At 38.0% G+C, this 18604-nt stretch overlaps 1 protein-coding gene across 5 annotated transcripts in view; it reads left to right on the plus strand.

The window, feature by feature from the left end:
- RAPGEF4 (Rap guanine nucleotide exchange factor 4) overlaps positions 1 to 18604 on the plus strand; it is a 157924-nt gene that overhangs the window by 65995 nt on the left and 73325 nt on the right. For all 5 annotated transcript variants that reach the window (XM_069781441.1, XM_069781440.1, XM_069781442.1 and 2 more), the window contains 2 exons: positions 11479 to 11551; positions 12598 to 12662. In XM_069781441.1, the coding sequence (XP_069637542.1) occupies positions 11479 to 11551; positions 12598 to 12662 (138 nt within the window). The remainder of the gene's footprint in view (positions 1 to 11478; positions 11552 to 12597; positions 12663 to 18604) is intronic.

The raw sequence follows: 18604 nt of genomic DNA on the forward strand, positions 1-18604 counted from the left end.
GTATAAGTTTTAGAATATACTTTTAAAAGCCAGGTCTTTCAGAGTGGCAAACTAAGTGCCACGAATGTTTCACTGGGAGCATATTTTAGACAGTTTGACAGAAGTTGTCTCTGCCCTAAGAGCCCAGCACTTGGGCATTTGTGCTGACAGATTTTGGATGCTTGGGCTTGGCAAATTGTTTCTGGAGGATTCTTAGTGCAGGAATCAGCTTTTCTCATTGCTTCTCAGATACGGAATTTCCTTGCCAAATTGCCTCACAGAACTGCTGTGTTGTTACATATGTAGTATATGGCCAAGTTTAATGGTCTGTTAGTGAGTCTTCAGCAAACTCCTTTCTCTTTCTCTTACAGTTGGTTGTTCACAGTCTTCCATCATCATCATTTGTGTAGTCCTTCCATATAAACTTAATAGTAATAGCTGTGTCCCTTTAAATCTGGTTATGTCTAGTTAAAACTCAGTTTGAGACAACCTTGGCTCAGTTTCTTTATTAGGTAGGTGCATTCATTTTTGGTGGTATAGTTTTAGCACAAGAATGCAACCAACATTGTTCTTTCAGAGGAGAGAGGGTTTCCTAAGACATTCTCATTTCAGCCTTTGGAGGTCTGTCCTACGATGGATGCCAAAGTTGTGAAATGTTTGTTCTCAGTTACATCTTGCTCCAATATAATCTTGCTTTATTTGAACAAAAATCCCTGGTGGAACATCCACTTCTTGTATTTAGTTAATTTGTGCCATTTTGCACCTTTTGTGCTGTGTCACTTGCCTGTTTGCATCCTGCCTCTTAAGTGCACTGTGGACCCTTCTGGATGGGAGGAGGGAGAGGCAGAATCTGACCTTTAATTTTGTGTGTAGAACTTAGCAAAGCTGGACCCCAGTCAAGCTGATTTCAGGACTCTGTGGGAGAGAGAAGGGGACTGATACAAGGTTATACTCTTCTCCTTCCACCCTTCTTTCTTTTTCTGGAAAGATTATTATTCAGTTTAGTTCAGTACTTTACCCTTCATTATCTTGTGAGTTGTCTCCATTTTTTTCATATTCCTCTTGTTTCATTTTTCGCTTTTGGTCATGTGTAGGTTCAGCCTTAACATCTCTTTACTATTTTTTCCACTTTAGAAAATCTACAGTGCATCTTCATTACTGTGCCCAGCTGTAGATCTCAAATGCTGTTTTAATCTCAATGATAGATAACATGACAGATCACAGTGAGAATGAAGGCTGATAATGAGGAATGACAATCAGGGTGACCATTTTTTTGTGATTATATATTGAACTGTGAAAGAAACTCCCATTCAAAAAATGAAATAAATAGAAAAGCAAGGCTTTTTAATACAATATTCCTGCCCAAACTGAAGTGTCAGCCCAGTCAAACTAGGTACATACTTGATGTTCAGCTCAATTGGAAAAAAAACGCAATTTGACTAATTTTTAAATGGTAATCAAAAGGATTATTTTTACACAGCTGAATTAATCTCAGAGAATGTTCTGTAGTTTATTTAAACAAGTCACTCCTAAAATCTCAGAGGACTTTTGATTTTTCAGGTAGTTTGGGTTCTGCTTGGCTTATACTATTTTAATCCTTTAAAACTCACATTTTCTATCCTATTTTCTTCTAATTTTGCTTATAATTGACATCCTGATGCCACAAGATAAAAAATAACAAATGTAGACAATGCTTCACTATGGAAAATAGAGATTAAGCTTGTGATTGGAAAATTGGCAGAGGCTTGATGTTGCATTATGTGCTATTCATCCCGATCTGCAGAATCTTTAAGCCTAAACTGTCTCAACAACAGCCAGATTTAAGGAGCCTAGCTTCTGCCTATTGTGAAATTGCTTATCTGTTTCTAAGACATCAACAGGTAGAACTGCTTCTTTGGTGGCAGCAAGAGAGAGAAGGTTCATTCATTAGGCATATCTGTCAGCGAGTTCACATTGTCTCTTTTTTTTTCTTTTTTTCTTATAGTATGCCCTCTTCCCTGAAGTCTGTCCACTCCTTGTGGTATCTCATCTGTTCAGTAGACTGAAGGAGTCTGTTTAGGCTATGTATTGCACTCCCCTCCTACCCTTCACCCATTGCTCCCTAAAACATTTTTACTTCCTTCCTTTTTATTTCTTGTTAACGTTTCTTTCTTTTCTAACATTTAATTTCCAGTGGGACTTTCTTCCTTCTTTCCCATCCCTGTGTGCCTCCATTCCTCGCTGTCCCCTCTCATGATGAGGTTTGAAAATGTTTTTAGGGCTGAAGTGAAATGAATAATGTTACTTTACTTTTTGCCTGAAGAAAGGATCATGTGAGAAATAGCCACAGCAAGAGTCTGGGTTAGAATCACAGAACAGCATTTGGTAAGTGGGCTTTTTTAGTCTTGGTGAGGGACTGGCAGCTAAATAAAATGTTTTTGGTTTGAGGAGGTCACTTGCACTGACTCCAGTTAGAAGAAAAAAACCTTGAAAACTGCCCCAACCAAGTAAGGTTGCATTGCAGATTGTTAATGTAGTTCACCTAATCCCTATGTGATGGCACAGCTGAATCACCATTATTAATGTTGCTTGCATTCCAGTTTGATAAAAGTCAGTCATTCCATCCAATACGTTTTGGTACCTTCAGATAAGGTGCTGTTGTACAAGTCCATCAGGAGAGACTGTGTTTCACAGGCCTTTATAGGGAGCTTCAAACATGAGGGCCATGAGATGTTGGACTGTGCATGTGGATGTAAAGCAGTATAACTAAACACTGTGTTACGAAATAGCTGAAATATTACTGTGAGTAATTCTCCAGTGGGGAAGTACCACAAGCAGCATTTATTACACTACACTGTGTATGAAAAGGACTCCGGATTTGAGCAGCTGGACCCATGAGAGATTTTTGCTGGCAAGGTAATTCCAGTGGTGCCATTGTACTGACTGCTGGCTGAGTTTGAGGCCCAGGTATTTTGGGGTCCTGTTAAGTGATATCAATACGATTTTGAGTGATTTTCTGTGTTGGAATACACTCTTTTCCACGCACTAGAAGGCGTGGACTCTTATACTTCCTGACTTAAAATTATTTAGTTTGTCTTTAGGTTTTCCCCTCTTATTTTGTATTGTACTTGTTTTTTTGATTTCACAGCAGTGTTACAGAGTTACACTTATGAAATATCTTCATTATTGTTAGGCACAATTGAGTAGAAACAATCACTTTGAGGAATAATCCATGAAAAGGAAGCCTTTAATATTAGAAGAGTATTGGAAGTTGATATGTGCTTGCTTCTGTGGGAAGCCAAAGCATGGCATTAGACTGACCCCACTGAACTTATTAAGAGGTTTATATCGATTGTAGAGGAATTAATATTTAACCCAGAGTTCCAGATGAAAACAAGTTTCTAGACCAACATAATTCTGTGCTTAGAGGTTGTAAATATGAAAAGCAGAGTTGCAGATCAGGTCACCATTTTGCTTTTTCTTTATTTGTTTCAGATCTCCTTGTAAAAAAATGTAAGGGGAGGGAAGAAAAGTTGTTTATAAACAATGGATAAAGCCACGGCTGCACACAGTGTCAACATAAAGCCAATGTGTCATTTAAGTTGCACTTAAAACCTATTTTTAGGATTTAAGTACTGCACAGAATTTGTGGTGACCTTACAGAATTTCACTACAGAGGAGCATGACTTCAACCCACCGTCAGAGCACAGCCTGCACTGGGCAGTTTGCAGCTTTTCTCTATCTCAGTGGTACATATCTAGTTCCACATACATTTCTTCATATGAAGCCTTTTTCATAACATTCATGCAAAGATGTGTTGGTCATGTGTTTCAGGCCTTCTGTATTTGCCAGGTGGCAATCTCAGGGTGGAACAACAATTTGGTTTAAAGGCTCTTGCTGACTTCTGACTTCTGTAGTACACACAATCCTTGCTTTTTGCTTGCTCTGCAGCATTAAGATATGTGATCAGGAACAAGACACGTATGTTATGGCAATTACAGAATTTACCATTCTGTCAAAGTGCTTTACAAATATAAATGTCTTCCTGGTGTGACCTTTTTTCTCAGCTGAAGCTGTGCTCCAGAAAAACACTAAAGATCAGTTCAGGGAGGCACACCGTATGGAAGAAGTAGTGTAGGAGGCAGCCCATAGCTGCCCAGTCAAGGAGCTGACCAAAGTCAGCCTCATCCTGTATTTGCGAGTCTCATATTACCTGCCTCTGATCTTCTTTGTACACAGTCTTCTTGCATAGCACACCCAGACTGACCTCACCTGAAAAGGCGCATCTTTGCTTCTCCTCTCATTAAAATAGCGTAGCTGAAAATAGGAGCTGTGACTGCCTGAGGGTAAAAGGAAATATTTTATGCCCAGAACTTTAGGAAATTGTTCTTGGAACAGGTTTCCCTTGTGCATGACCCATGAGATGATGCCAGACTTAGCTTGATCTAAGTGCTGTCAATGTACGTTTAAAGGTTGGCTGTAGTGGTAAGAAAAATTATGTTAAAAAGGTGCCTTTTTCTTAGTAATTCTGCTCTTTGTTTTCAAGACATATCTGCTGGCTTTGCTAATAAAGATGCAGGTTTACAATTGTCAGTGTCGCAGAACAGTTTGAAAAGGAGTGAGGTTCTGTTCTGCCACTTGCATAATTCAGAAAATTCCAGTGAAGGTGTGATTTGCTGCCTCTCTCCTACAAGTGATAATGAAAGGGGAAGAAAGGAGAGCACAACTTTATTTTCTGATCTTGTGTTGAGCTTGAAGCACTGCTGCTGCCAGTCATCATCATCTGATTTTAAAGTGAACAAATTCAACACAGATATCACTGTGAAAAAGTAAATATGGAATTATATAATGCTCTTTTTCAGCCACTGTTGAAAACTTGAACTTCAGCTAAAGGCAGTTAAATTGTTGTATTTTTTTCCTATAAATACATTGTCTATTCTATGGTTACACAAGTGTAGTAAAAGAAAACACATAAGTCAAATGGACTGTTTGTTCTTCTTCATATATTTCCTTTGTCCTCTTCTAAGTATATGCAATCTTTCCGATCCCTCCCAACAAAGTCCTGTCTCCACCCAACTGCATTTCCTGAGTGGATTCCTCTAGGAGACAGAATCGGAGGACTGCATGATGTCATTTCTATATTTAAATTAGATGGAGCAGAATAGGCTGTGTAATTTGTTTAATCACTGCTCATGCTCTAATTTCCTTGGATTTGATTTTTTGCCGTGCACTCTTATCTTCGGGTTTCTATCTGGTAGCCAAGTCTGCTATTTGGCATGATTTCAGGGAGCTGGGTGCATTTTCTTCGTTTTGACTAAAACTCAAGGGGATTCTGTGATCAAGCAAATTCTGCATACAGAGCTTTTCAAGCACGATAAATTGATTTAAGTGGGAATGTGACAGAAAAATATATGCCTCCAAAACAAAGGGATCAAATAAAATCTAAAGCATAGTTGATTAGAGCCATGCAGAAACATTCAGAAGATGGTAAATAGGTAAATAAATGGAAAATATGCAGATTCATCTGCTATTACATAAACTGTACTAATTCTGGGATCAGGATTCAGCAATTTCAGTATAGGCATTTCCTGTATTTATTTTATCTAAATATGACTGAATGGCACTTCACTTCTGCTATTTCAGGCCTTGTCTATCTCATTCTGATAACTTGATAGACTGATGTATACAAAACAGTCTCTGTTCAGTAGTCGTGTTAAGATCTTCACATGGTTTATTTTCTATTTTTCGAGAATACATAAAGATATGGTTTTGCTATTGTAGCATTATTTTTTCCTAATTTGTCTTTATCCTTTCCTTTGGAAATAAATCAATTCTGTTCTCTTACCTATACTGTGAGTGACAGTGAATATATATATATTCTGTGAATGACTAAGGCAAGTATTTAGTAATACGCAGGATACTTGGTGTTCTAGAGTGAAGCACCAGCTTCAAGCAATGATTTACTATCCAGTGTTAAACAGCCATGGGTCAGCTCCTTTTTGTGATATCCAGTTAAGTGGCATTGACCTGAAATGTATGGAAATTTTCTGACTAAGCTTGCTTAGAAGAAATATGCTTACTAATTTGTAAATGTACTGAGAAGGCAGTACCTGAAATCAAAATTATGCCAGAGTCTTCTGTGGGTCTCAGCACATATTGTCAGGCAATAGCAAGTGTGTTGTTTCGTTTCCCCTTTGTAACAAGATTTGGGTAAAAAACAACTATGAATATGATTATCAGGGGGTTTTTTGGTGAAATTCTGTAAGAACATTAGGCACATTTTATTGGAAAACACTAAGGGATAGCAGGCAGATGACCTCAGATTTTACCTGTCAGTCAGTTCAGTGAAGAGCAATCTTTAGAGCATCAGATCTAAAGGCAAAGATCTGGACTTCGAGAGAGCAATCTCTGCTTGGTTTGGGGGCCGGAAAGGGGGTCCAGAGATCTTCAGGGACTCTTTCACATCTTTCCTTATTGTTCTGGATAAGAAAGAAGAAGTAACAATGCACCATGGGAGTGACGCACCCTTGTGAGTAATGCTCACAGGGGAGGTGGTTCATTGCCAAAATGTTATGACTGGTACAGCCAACTTAGAGGAAGAACAGAGTTGTACTGAGAGCATCAGTGATCAATTATTTATTTTCAAAAGAAAATAGAGAAGCTGGCCCACATTGTCAAGCTACAGCATATATTCCCCAAGAAAAACCATTGCACGAGTGTGGATAGATATTACAGGAGGATTGCAGAAATCAGGTAATAGTCAAAATAACAGCATCTAATAAAATAGTTACACACGGTTTTGAAAAATGTGTGTGGAAAGGGCACCTTGGTGTTTTCCCTAGGATTTCTACAACTGAAATGAATTATGTTGTGTTACTCCCAAGTTTGCAAGTAATTCAGGCTCTGCCTTGTCACCATCTCTGCTGCCAGTGGTAGGCAGAACAGGAGGCAGCAGAAGTGCATCTAGTCAAAAGTGACACTGTGGATTGAGATTGTGAGTGGGGGAGAAAGAGAAGGAGAAAGAGAGAGACCATGTATTCAGCCAAGCACCTGTTGTGGTCTACAAAACCTTCTCCAATGTTACAAGACACTCACTTTCTAGTATCTGGCCACATGTAGGTTCACCTTAGCGTGGGGAAGTATCAGAAGCCTGACTTGACTCCTTAGTGGTACAAACCATTACTACCTCGGTCCTTACTACACAGCCCACTCTGCTGCACTTGGGGGAGTATCTGGTGTGGAACCTGTGTTCAAATCTTTATACCCAGGAGGTCTTCCCTTCATCAGTCCTGAGTCTTTCCCATTAGAGCGCTGGGGTTTTGCTGTGCAATGCACATGGACCACAAAGGCTCATCTATTTTCTTCACATCTACCTGGCTTGTTTTGGAGTGTTTATATTGTATAGATCTCTTTTTTGCTCCTTCTTTCCCATTAAACAGGTATTAGATCTTCAGTACTTGCAGCAGAAGAGAAGAGACTAACTACAAAGACATTTTATATACCTTAGGTATGCTAGAAATATCTGTAAGAAATTTAGAGATAGCTAGCATCAGAATTATAGTAATTGCCTTTCTAAACATTAGCATATAAAAATATACCAAATTAAGTTCACAGAGTAGAAGAAAATCTATTGCAGTCATGAAAACCTCTGAGACTAACTGCAGCTGACTGCAAATAAAGTCTAAATAAGAGCATGCGAAGGAACACACTGAAAAGTCTGACAGTCACGGAATCATAGAATCATTTAGGTTGGAAAAGACCTTCAAGATCATCAAGTCCAACCATCAACCATGCCCACTAAACCATGTCCTGAAGTGCCTTGTCTACACGCTTTTTGAATACCTCCAGGGATGGTGACTCAACCACTTCCCTGGGCAGCCTGTTCCAATACCTGACAACACTTTCAGTAAAGAATTTTTTCCTAATATCCAACCTAGACATCCCCTGCTGCAACTTGAGGCCATTTCCTTTCATCCTATTTCCAGCCACCTGACAGAAGAGACCAGCACCCACCTCACTACAACCTCCTTTCAGGTAGTTGTAGAGAGCGATAAGGTCTCCCCTCGGCCTCCCTTTCTCCAGACTAACAAACCCAGTTCCCTCAGCTGCTCCTCATAAGACTTGTGCTCCAGGCCCCTCACCAACTTGACTGCCCTTCTCTGGACACGCTCCAACACCTCAATGTCTTTCCTGTAGTGAGGGGCCCAAAACTGAACACAGTACTCAAGGTGTGGCCTCACCAGTGCTGAATGAGTGGCCTTAAAAACTGTTGGTATGAAAATTCACCCACAGCACCTCCCCAGTAAGGCAAGTGTGTGGTTCTCTTTCCTCCTTTTCTCTCATCCCCAGCTGTTCCTTGTCAGTACTCTTCTGTGCTTTAGGCTATAGCAGTGGCTGAAAAGGTCATGTTAATTTTCACCACTGCATGGATATGAGGTGGTCAGTAACTGGAAGAAAAAATACTGTCTTTATTACTCGTGCTGTCAGATTAGATGTAGGAAGTGTCTGATCTTTAAGCTGTTGCATGATAGAGTTTATAAATTGGTAGAAATCTGAAAACAGAGTGAATAGGTCACTAAGCGTAGTTTTAAAACCTGCTGTCATGTTGGATTTACAGAACTTGAAGACTTCTGGTAATAAACAAGCTTATAATGATTTGATAACTGTTGCTGTCTTTCATAAGGAAAATCTTTCCAGAGTTCATACCACCAGTGGAATACATTTTCAAAAACCTTTTGTAAATATTTAGTCTATTAATCTTCAGGATGATTTTAAATGCCACCTCCCAGTACAATTTATCTTACTGCATTTTCTTTTCATTTATAGACATTATGATAACAAGATAGGTCTCACAGTCAGTATTGTGTTTTCCTCATTATCTCAGCTTTCAGAGATCTCATGCCTGGAATCTTGATGCAGTTACTTACGACTTTCTTTGCATACTTAGGTTTCCCAGTAAACAGTGTTTCCCTGACTTCTTGACAACTAAGTGTCCCTTGACATTTAATTTAGCTGATGAGGTGATACAATTTTAGGTGTAAATTATACCTCCTATGTCAGCCCGCACCCCACCGAGGTATCTTCATGGGAGACTATGTGTAGGCAGTCATATCAGCCTTCCCTCCAGATACCCAGATACAGAAGGTAGTTTCATTTATGCAGAGGTCCTCTGGAGGAGTCTGAACAACTGAGCTTTCTGAGGGCATGTGCCTCTTCTGGTAATGCTGCCTGAACTCCTTCACAGGCAGCACTGCTCACTGGGCTTGCTGTATCAGACTCATAAGTAGAGTCATCCCGTGACAGGGTGGGACCTTCATGTGGAAGATGACAGTTGAAGTCCTTGGCAGTCTGTGCTTTTGTTCCTGGGGGACTTTGTCATCCTGAGTGTGAGGTGGGGCTGAATGGGGTTAGGTGCCTCCTTTGAAGTGTTATGTGCAACTCTGGCTTATTCTATGTGTAGATATTTTTGTTAAGCTAGGCCTCCGAATCTTTTGGAAATTATATGGTGTGTTCTGTGTTTCGTTTCATGAGAAGAATAATCAGGAAGAATATTAGAGAATTAACCAGAAGGGAAACTGCCATGCAGTGTATGGTGACTGTGGATGTGGTATAGGAAATAAAAGAGAAAATTACTGTCTTCCTACAATTCAAGTTCCTTATCAAGGTGGATTAAATGTGGACTAATAATGTATTATTTCTGGGAAAATGCTATTTTGGGAAAAACAGAACAAAGAAACGAATATAATCTGAATGGTGAGGAAGAACAAAAGAAAAAAACCTATAAAATTTTATTTTATCATATCCCAGATGAAACATTTCAATTTTCCATTTCTAAATCACTTTCAAGTCCAAATTCAGTAGAAGGTAGAACAAAACGTTTATCTACTCTTTGAATAAAATATTATTTCAACCCCTTGTGACATGCTTTCCTTTTTTTCATTTGGCCAACCAAAATGAGTTTTTCCCTTGTGTGATTTACTAGCTGAACTGAGAAAACAATTATTTCTCACATTCTTCCTTTAACTGAGTTCCAGGCATAGGACTGGATGCAGAGTATGGGAAAGTGAATGGTTGGGAAAGAAAACAGGAGAGTTTTATCCTCAAATGAAGCAGCATATATTTTGTGTGACTGACCAGGGATATAACATAGTTTTGCTCCTATGAGTTTTCAGCTGGATTATGGGTGAGATTTAAATAATATGCTACTAAGCTTTAGGATGTAATAGCTTGTCTAAAAATAGGATTGGATTATTAAGATTAATGTAATCTTTGTAGCTTTTGTTATTACTTAGAATGCAAGACATTCAGTCTTTAGTACTAGAATTGATGATATTTTCATATCCATTTCCAAGAAAAAGAAATGTTAAATGGGTAATTCAAGCATCTGTTAAAATCCAGCAGACAATATTTTAAAAGTCACTACATCCAAACAGCTCCATAGAACAAAGGATAAAACTTTTAAATTAAAATTGTACTATGAGGGAAATTTTCTGTCTCAATTATTATGTGTGCTTAGTTGAAACCTACATGAATTTCAGCTGGTTGGTTGTTCACATTCAGCTCACTGCACATCCTAAGGACTGCATGAAACATTTTATTTACACTGATCATCAGCATCCCTGTTGCACAAGCTTGTTTTCTGACAGTTCCAAAAGGGAATTATAGTTGTTTAACCTTAAGCATGACAGTAATATAGTATGATTGAAAACAAAAATGTGTCGCTTGTTCATTGAATGATTTGTATTTGATAAAAGGACATTTTTTTCCTTTGGTGTTATTTTTTAACTTCTGTGAATTTCTTAAGCCCTAGCAGAGCTTTGAACCTTATTGATCATGTCACCAGCATTCACTGAAGAAAAATACCAGTTACTGACGTCAGTTACAATTATGTAGTTTACAGTGGTACAGGGGACATTATTTTTACAGTTACAAAGTTTCATCTGATATTACAGTTTTTGTGCATGTGTATACATAACATGAGGTGCTGGGTTTGTGTGTTTCAGAACCTTGTAGTTTCTTAAAACCAAACTTAGTGTATTGGAATTAAATGTTTAGAGTTTTTGCACTAAATCCTGTATATTTAAAATCTGACACCAAGATTGTAGTGGTACGTGATTCTCATGAATCCTTAGTTAACAGCCTTGCCTCCATCCCTACAATAAAGTAGCTTTCTAGCTTGAGTTCAGCTTAGTAGTGTAATTTCAAACAAGCTTTAAAACAGCCTGTATGGGAAATCACACAAATAAGTACAATATAGATTTATTAGAACCCTCCAAGTCATGCTTTAGGGAAGATGAAAGAGGGAAATGTTTTAGCACAACTTCTGATAAAATAAAGGCAGTGTGCTCCAGTCAAGAAAGCAGGCCTTGTAGCATTAAGAGTAGACACGTCTGACTGCCTCAGATTGCTTTTGTGCATGTGAAGCACAAGGCAGCAGACACACAAATGTAAATACCACATCATCCATTGAATGGCTTTATACATCTATACCTGACTGAATGTGCCATCACTGTCTTTCAGAAATATCGACAGTATATGTCTGGACTTCTCACTCCTCCTTATGGTGTTATGGAAACTGGCTCCAACAATGACAGTAAGTATGAGAAAATAGACATCAGATATTAGAAAAAAGAGAAAAGAGAAGAAAGGGGAAGATGAAAGTCCTCTGGTTTGGGGTGTTAGAATTAAAATGTTAAATTCAATTCAATATTACGACTGTATTAATACTGCATATAGTAAGAAATACTTTGGAACTTGCCTAACTGTATTCAAGTGTACACGGAGCTGTACACAGATTTGCACCACGAGCCAGGCCTGGTGACTAAAGCATACTGTATGATGTCATGTAACATTTAACTGGTTATAGATGTTACATGAATTCCATGAAACGTTGCCATGAGTCCTGCTATTAGAATAAATATAACAAACTGGCTTATTGTTTTAGTTAGGGTGGGCTACACAACATGATTGGGAACTTAGGTTAGTGCTTGGGCAGACAGCCTGCAGTAAACATGCTGCTGTTAGTTACATAGCTAAGTTTGGGTATGTCTGCCTCATGAGAGCCTGTCTAACTGGGGGATAGTGCTGTAGACATGAATCCATTGGAACTCACTTCTGTAAATCAAGGGACTTCTATTTAGTTGCCAGATGATTATTCAGTTGCCACCCAGGACAATATCTGATAGCTAGCAACTGCATCTGCAAATTTTGTCCCATATGTTACGTGTTCAATGTGTTCTATTTGTGAAACAGTAGCATAGCATAGCATAGCATAGCGTAGCAATGCTAGTTATTGCAAACTCAGTGTCCAATTTGACTTCCAGGTACTAAACCACAGATAATGTTAAATAAAAAAATATAAATAATTTCTGTATATATACTTCAAATATCAAGTTGTGAGAAAGTACTATGTTTAGCAAGCTGTTTATAGTATTTACACAAGTTAGCTTTTTGTCTTTTTTGTGTTCACGAGAGAAAATTTTTGTCTGAATAAATCTGTTTTGCTCTTAAAAAAGTCATAGATTAATCTGTATGTTATCAAAGTATTGAACCCTCCAATTCCCCATTCTATTGATAAATATCTCCATTGTTACTTAAAGAATGTACAGTATGTATTTATTTTCTGTGTTCTTTTTTTAGGGATGCCAGATAAGGACAGTATGTCAAGCAGTGCTCTTTGCCAAGTTTCTAAAAATTGTAATAAGGTAAATCACACCTAGCTTTGCCTTTGTTTTTTTGATGGGGGAGGCGGGGAGGAATTTGGTAATGAAAAATGCAAAAGTACAGCATTAAATTGAAAAGAATCAGGTGCAAATACAAAGCATGTGGTTGATGCATGTGAGTACAGTATACAAATTATAAGGATGCTTTAGACATTGTGTCATATAACTGGAGAAAGCAACTGGTTCAGGATCAGCATTAGTGGAAAGTGTACTGCTGCCAAAATTTGTGTTACAATCTGGTTGTCCTGTCTTTTGTTGGAAAGGTGCTGAGGGTAAAGAAGAAAAGCAGCACTGTGACAAGACCAGTGCAAGCCAATGGATCATAAAATTTATAACTAAATCCTAAATTCAGGGTGAATTTTCTCTTGTGTTCAGAGAACAGCTTTATGTCCCAATTCCCCTTTTTGTAAAATAGTTCTGTGCCTTCAGTCTCACCAGATGAGGGCCCACATGAAAGAACTCATGAATTTTTCTATGCTGGGTTTAAAGTAATTGTAATAGTGGGAAGAAATATTATCAAGCATTGCTGTAAAGGTTAATAACTTAGAATTTTTTATGGCAGGAGTAGAAAAGTTACAGTAATAAACAGATGCTTGGATGCCTTGTTTCTGGACATAGGAGTTTAATTGGATGCATTTGTGTGATGTCTTTAAAAGGTTAAAGGTATTTTTGTTACACAAAAAACATCTCTTGACAGCAGATAAAGACAATGAATATTTTAGTGTGTTTCCTTAATGCGAAAATAACTACTTCCACCTCTCCCTGTCTGTCTGTCCTGCTTCCTCAAGGGTACTGACCTTTCTTAATTGTCACATTCAGCCTTTATTAAATGTATAAACGTAACAGTATGCAGTTCCTTTTTCTACAGTCTTATTCACTAAGGCTATACCACTTCCTGACACAGCCTTATCCTGTAGGAAAATAAACATTTTTCCATGCACTGAGTAATAATTCTTAGATACTTAGATAGCACCTTTCATTCTGTAAGTATTTTACAAACAGTTATGAGTTAAGTCACAGTGCTTCTCTAAGATGTTGGCGTTTCAATGCTACACTTGGAGTTAAGCCAGACCAGAAGTCTTGCCTGACCTCCCAATGAAAGCACCAGGCATAGAATCCAAACTAAAAGATGTTGTATTTTCTGAAGCAGATAGAGGTTACAAGGTAAAAATATCCATCTTTCCTATAAGGTGATATCCCCCCAGTAATGGGCAATGATACTCAACTAAGGGAAGTATACACTTTCAGGTACAAAGTATTTTAGAAACAGAGCAAAATTTATTGATTGATACTGCTGCCAATAGCTGGGCTTTTCTAGCCCAACAGGACTCTTCCCGCACCAAGTAACGTTCAGCTGGGTAGGAGATAGAACTTGGCTGGGGCAGGCTCAAACCGTTCAACGACTTTTACAGGAATAAGGTCCTTTGCAAACCATATTAACTTACTTTTCAAGACACACATATAAAGCAGCCATCCTTCTCCCTCCCACACTGTACACATTTCTGTGGAGAGAAGCTGAGAGAGTAAATATGTGACAGATACTTGTCACTTTGGTTAATCCTGGAGGAACTCAGACAGTCCCATGACAAATGTGGCAGAAGAACCTACACAGCACAGAAATAGTTCATGAATCCTAGTTCTGTGTTTTTGCCATGTGGCCATGGTTCTCTTTAGTTATATTAAGTGAAAGGTAAATGCAGCAGAAATAAACACCCAAGAACTTTGTTTACTGCATGCAAGATTCATTCCTGCAATTTTAAACTGTACAACTGTTAACAGTGCTTATACAACATGTCAATCTTCATGCCCTGCAGTCACTTTTGAGTGATCAGGGAGGTACTGGGATTGCAGGGCCAAATTCCCAGAATTGTTGCCAGCTATTCAAAATATGAAATAACAGGGTACCAGAAAACAGCCTTGTGTTTGTAGATTTTATATATTTTGTTTATTTTAGGGTGATACATGACTGTGAAACTGGCTACTGCATCAGGGAAGGGCATTCATCCAGGGAAAGGGAAGTGTTTGCAGGACATCTTTACACTACTTTATATCTTTAGATTGCCAGAATGATGCCTGTGGGACTGGCAGCAAATACAGCTCAGAGAGGCCCGCAGGCTACTCTGTAATGTCCAGAAAAAGAGTAAGTGAGGAACTTTATGAGATTCAGAGAAAGTTCCTCAAAATCTTTCATATGGTAAGAAAACATTACACTCTTAGACAGAAGGAGATAACATAATGTCTTCAGTAGTTCTGATCATAATGATGCATTTCTTTCGGGAGGGGATTGTTTTTTTTAATTTTACAGGGAAGTTTATAACTAAAAATAATTTGCTTCAAATATAATTTAACATATTCCACTCTTGAAATATGAAATGCATGTTTTTCTCTTTTAGCCCGTGCTGAATCTTTTACAAGCACTGTAATACATGATTTTCCATATTTGCTAATTATTTGAGTTCCATCTTCATAGCCTAATTTTTTTCTCCTGTCACATCTATTAGATGAGTAACATAAGATTTTTCTTCTAATATATGCCTTGAAATATTCCCACCATATGGGGTTGTTTGGTTTTCCTAGTTCATTAAAATCTATAAAAAAAATTCTATTTGGGGAAGGCAGCAAAGTGATTTTTTTTTTTTATCAAACACAAATTCATTTGCATTTAGGGTTACATTATTGCACATCATTTAATGCAATGTAGCAGTTAAATTGAGCATAAAATACTGAGACAGAGTACGCTACTGTCCCCAGTTATATTTTGGGAAATGGAAACAAAGTCAATTTAAAGCTGTCTTACGTAAGGGAAAATAACACAGCTTCAGTCTTTTTAACTTGTCAGTCTAATATCTGTACACCGGTCTCTCTAGCTCTAGTTTCTGAAAATTCTCATGGGGTAGAGTTGGATATAGCTGGATCTGTGAGATGAAAATAACCCTAAAGCCAAAATGACAAAATCAATAATAATTTCAAATACATTTTTGGGAAATATACAGAAGAGTACTTAGAACGCAGGGGAGGTCGTGTTCCAGCATGTGGACAGAATAGGTAGTGGTTCTGTTTCCATATATTACCAGCAGGGCTGGCAGCAGGGTTACATGGTGGTTCCCACTACAAGATCTGTTCTTACAATTTGGCCACTTTTTCACTGTTTACACTGAATTTGCCATGCTGAGAGTATGCTTCTGGCTGATTTTTAAATTGAAATGGATCAAACCTCTGACATTGAGGTTGGGGGAAAATACATAGCACGGATTAAATAGCTCTTCCCAGGGATACACTAGCAATCCTGTCCTTTGGACTAGGACCTCGACATTTGGGGCTTGTTCTGGCAGTAAGAAGTGTCATTTGCAACCCCCTACAAAATAAACCGTATTGTTATGCCTTGAAAAATCTCTGTTGAAACTGGCTCACTAGAGGCTCATTACAGTGTAACTGCAAGCCTGTGCACACAGGCTGTGCATGTTACACGTGCAGAATTCCCACGCTATTCGTCTTTGGTCCTGGACTGCTTGGGCATTCCTGTGTCGATGCTTAACAGTGTGGATTTTCTCACAATCACTCATTCTAGTTGCTAGAGCAACATTTTGATTATTATAAAGCCAGACACTAATTGAAAACCACAGTTGTCTCCCCTGTGCTTTTACACCCTCTATTGCTGCCCAAGTAGGAAATGAGTAAAGAAATAGCCCATTCTTCTCTGGAGACATGACATACATGATAGTTTTAAAGAAGAGGGCATTGCAGAAATGAGTTGTAGAGACACAAGAATGAATGTGGGTAAGAACAGAGGACAGACCCATCGAGAGCATGAATCTCCACTCTCCTATGGAGTGTGGTGCTGAATGCTTTTTTCTGCTATCAGTAAATGTCTTAAACTCCTTTGCAAACTGTGGATGCTATGGCTAAGAGAGCATAGGAGTGATCCACAGAAAGAATAGAAATCTGTGATTAATAACAATTATTGTATTTATTCCATTAGTTGATAGTCAAAAAGTCATAACCCTGCTAATGATCCAAGCTGAAGTTTTAGGTTGTTTTCCACAATGGAATCTCCGTATTGCAGTTTGCTAAAAGAACCTCCACATCCTGAAGAAACCACACAAAAAAAATTATGCTTGAAAGGAAGGCTGAAAAATTAAGTGCTCAGAAGCAGAAAATTTCAAGAATGGAGGCTGACTGAGCAGTGTTAATGAAGTCCTCTTATCCATGTTTCTTATGGTACAGACTTCAATTCTTCATGTTTATTATGTTACAGACTTTGATTACCTGCTCACATATATTTTTCCTGTGACACACTCAATTAAAACAACTTCTCACCTCAAAAACCACGCTAGCTTTCTTTTTGTATAACTTAATCTCTATAACTGTTTGAAACCTACATAAATTTGTGCCACCTTCATTGAAAGCATGCATCCTGAAGGGGTGAAAGTGCTGCTTCATGTCCTTTATACTGAGGAAACCATACTGAACACAGAAGATAAAAGCAGGTTAAGTTGTGCAAATTCATACAGTCATTCTTGCTATTGGGTGAGGAATATGTTTTTTTTCTGAAACCTCTCTCATGCTTTATTTCCATTACGTTCCCCATATTGACTTCAGGTTTCTATTGTGATAAAGAGTTGCAGGAGCTCCCTCTAGTGCATGAAGTAAAATTCGAAAAACACACGGATAAAGTTTGTGACGCTTACAGGCTGAGACATCCCCTTTATGTTTTTCATGTAATGACTCCAGATCCTCTAGACTGGAAGCTTATTGGAAGTGATTTATTTGAAGGTATTTTTTATAGCAAAGCTCCTATAGGATGTGCTGAAATACTCCTCTGAAAGTCTCCTTTCATCCATCTTCTTCATGCGATAAAATGTAGACTCCTTTTCTTTACTGAATTTTCAATAAGGCTTAGGTGCCATGCTGATTTTTATGTATTTAAATAATCGGAATGATTGTGAAAACATGATTTGCTATTTTATCAACTCTAAATGCATTTAATAAAATTATATTGAAAAGATCTTTCAGTTGACAGAGAAGGACATAATCTAAGTGTTAATCCACAAAGTATTGCAATTTTCAACATTGCCAGGCAAATGAATATTCACTTATTTCAATTTTCAAGCACTTAAGTATAGCTCTGGGCATTTGAAAGTATACTGTTTGTAAAGATGACATTACAATTCACTAGAACCAGCCTTGAAAAGCCCACACAAGCAATAATCATGTTCATTCACCATATTAGCTATTCTAGCAATAAACACAATAATTTGACTTCTGATTTCCCTATATTTCAATTTACTTTTCCCAGATGACCAAGAAGAAAGCTTATCTTTTAACATATTCTGTAGATTGTGAAATGTGGAATTTGATAGAGCATTAGCAGAACGCTAAGGGAAATGTTTCACATACTCATGAAATTGTGAGCCTACAAGAAAAAATAAAGAGAGAGAGAGAACAGGAAAGCAGGCAGTGTTCTAGCAAGGTACAACGACAAGGTGTTTGTTTGGAAGTGGTAACCTCTCCAACGTGTTATAACAGAACTGATTTTCTGTGTGGATGGTTTATATAACTGTCTAGTGATATGTGTGCATTAATTCCTATCCTCTCTTGGGCTGTGTGTCAGAGTCAGTTCTCCTATACAATGTTAGCATAGGGTTAAAAAAATAATTGCCTTTAATTTTCTGGTTTTAAAGTGGTTGTATAAAAGCACTATGTGCAAATATTTCTAATAATGTCTTGATGCAGTCCTAACCGTACCAATTACTTTTAAGGGCTGCTCTGATATTTTGGCACCAATTTCACATATATGAAAGTAATTTGCTTAGAGGTCTGTTCAAGTTCTTCATTTTGCTCTTAAGTGGAAGTGCTCAGGGTTCAATCATTATCACAGCCTGTAACAGTTTGGCTAGTGCAGAGGCTGTGCATATAGTCCCTGG

The sequence above is a fragment of the Haliaeetus albicilla genome, chromosome 4 (genome assembly GCF_947461875.1).
Source record: "Haliaeetus albicilla chromosome 4, bHalAlb1.1, whole genome shotgun sequence".
Classification (NCBI taxonomy): domain Eukaryota; kingdom Metazoa; phylum Chordata; class Aves; order Accipitriformes; family Accipitridae; genus Haliaeetus; species Haliaeetus albicilla.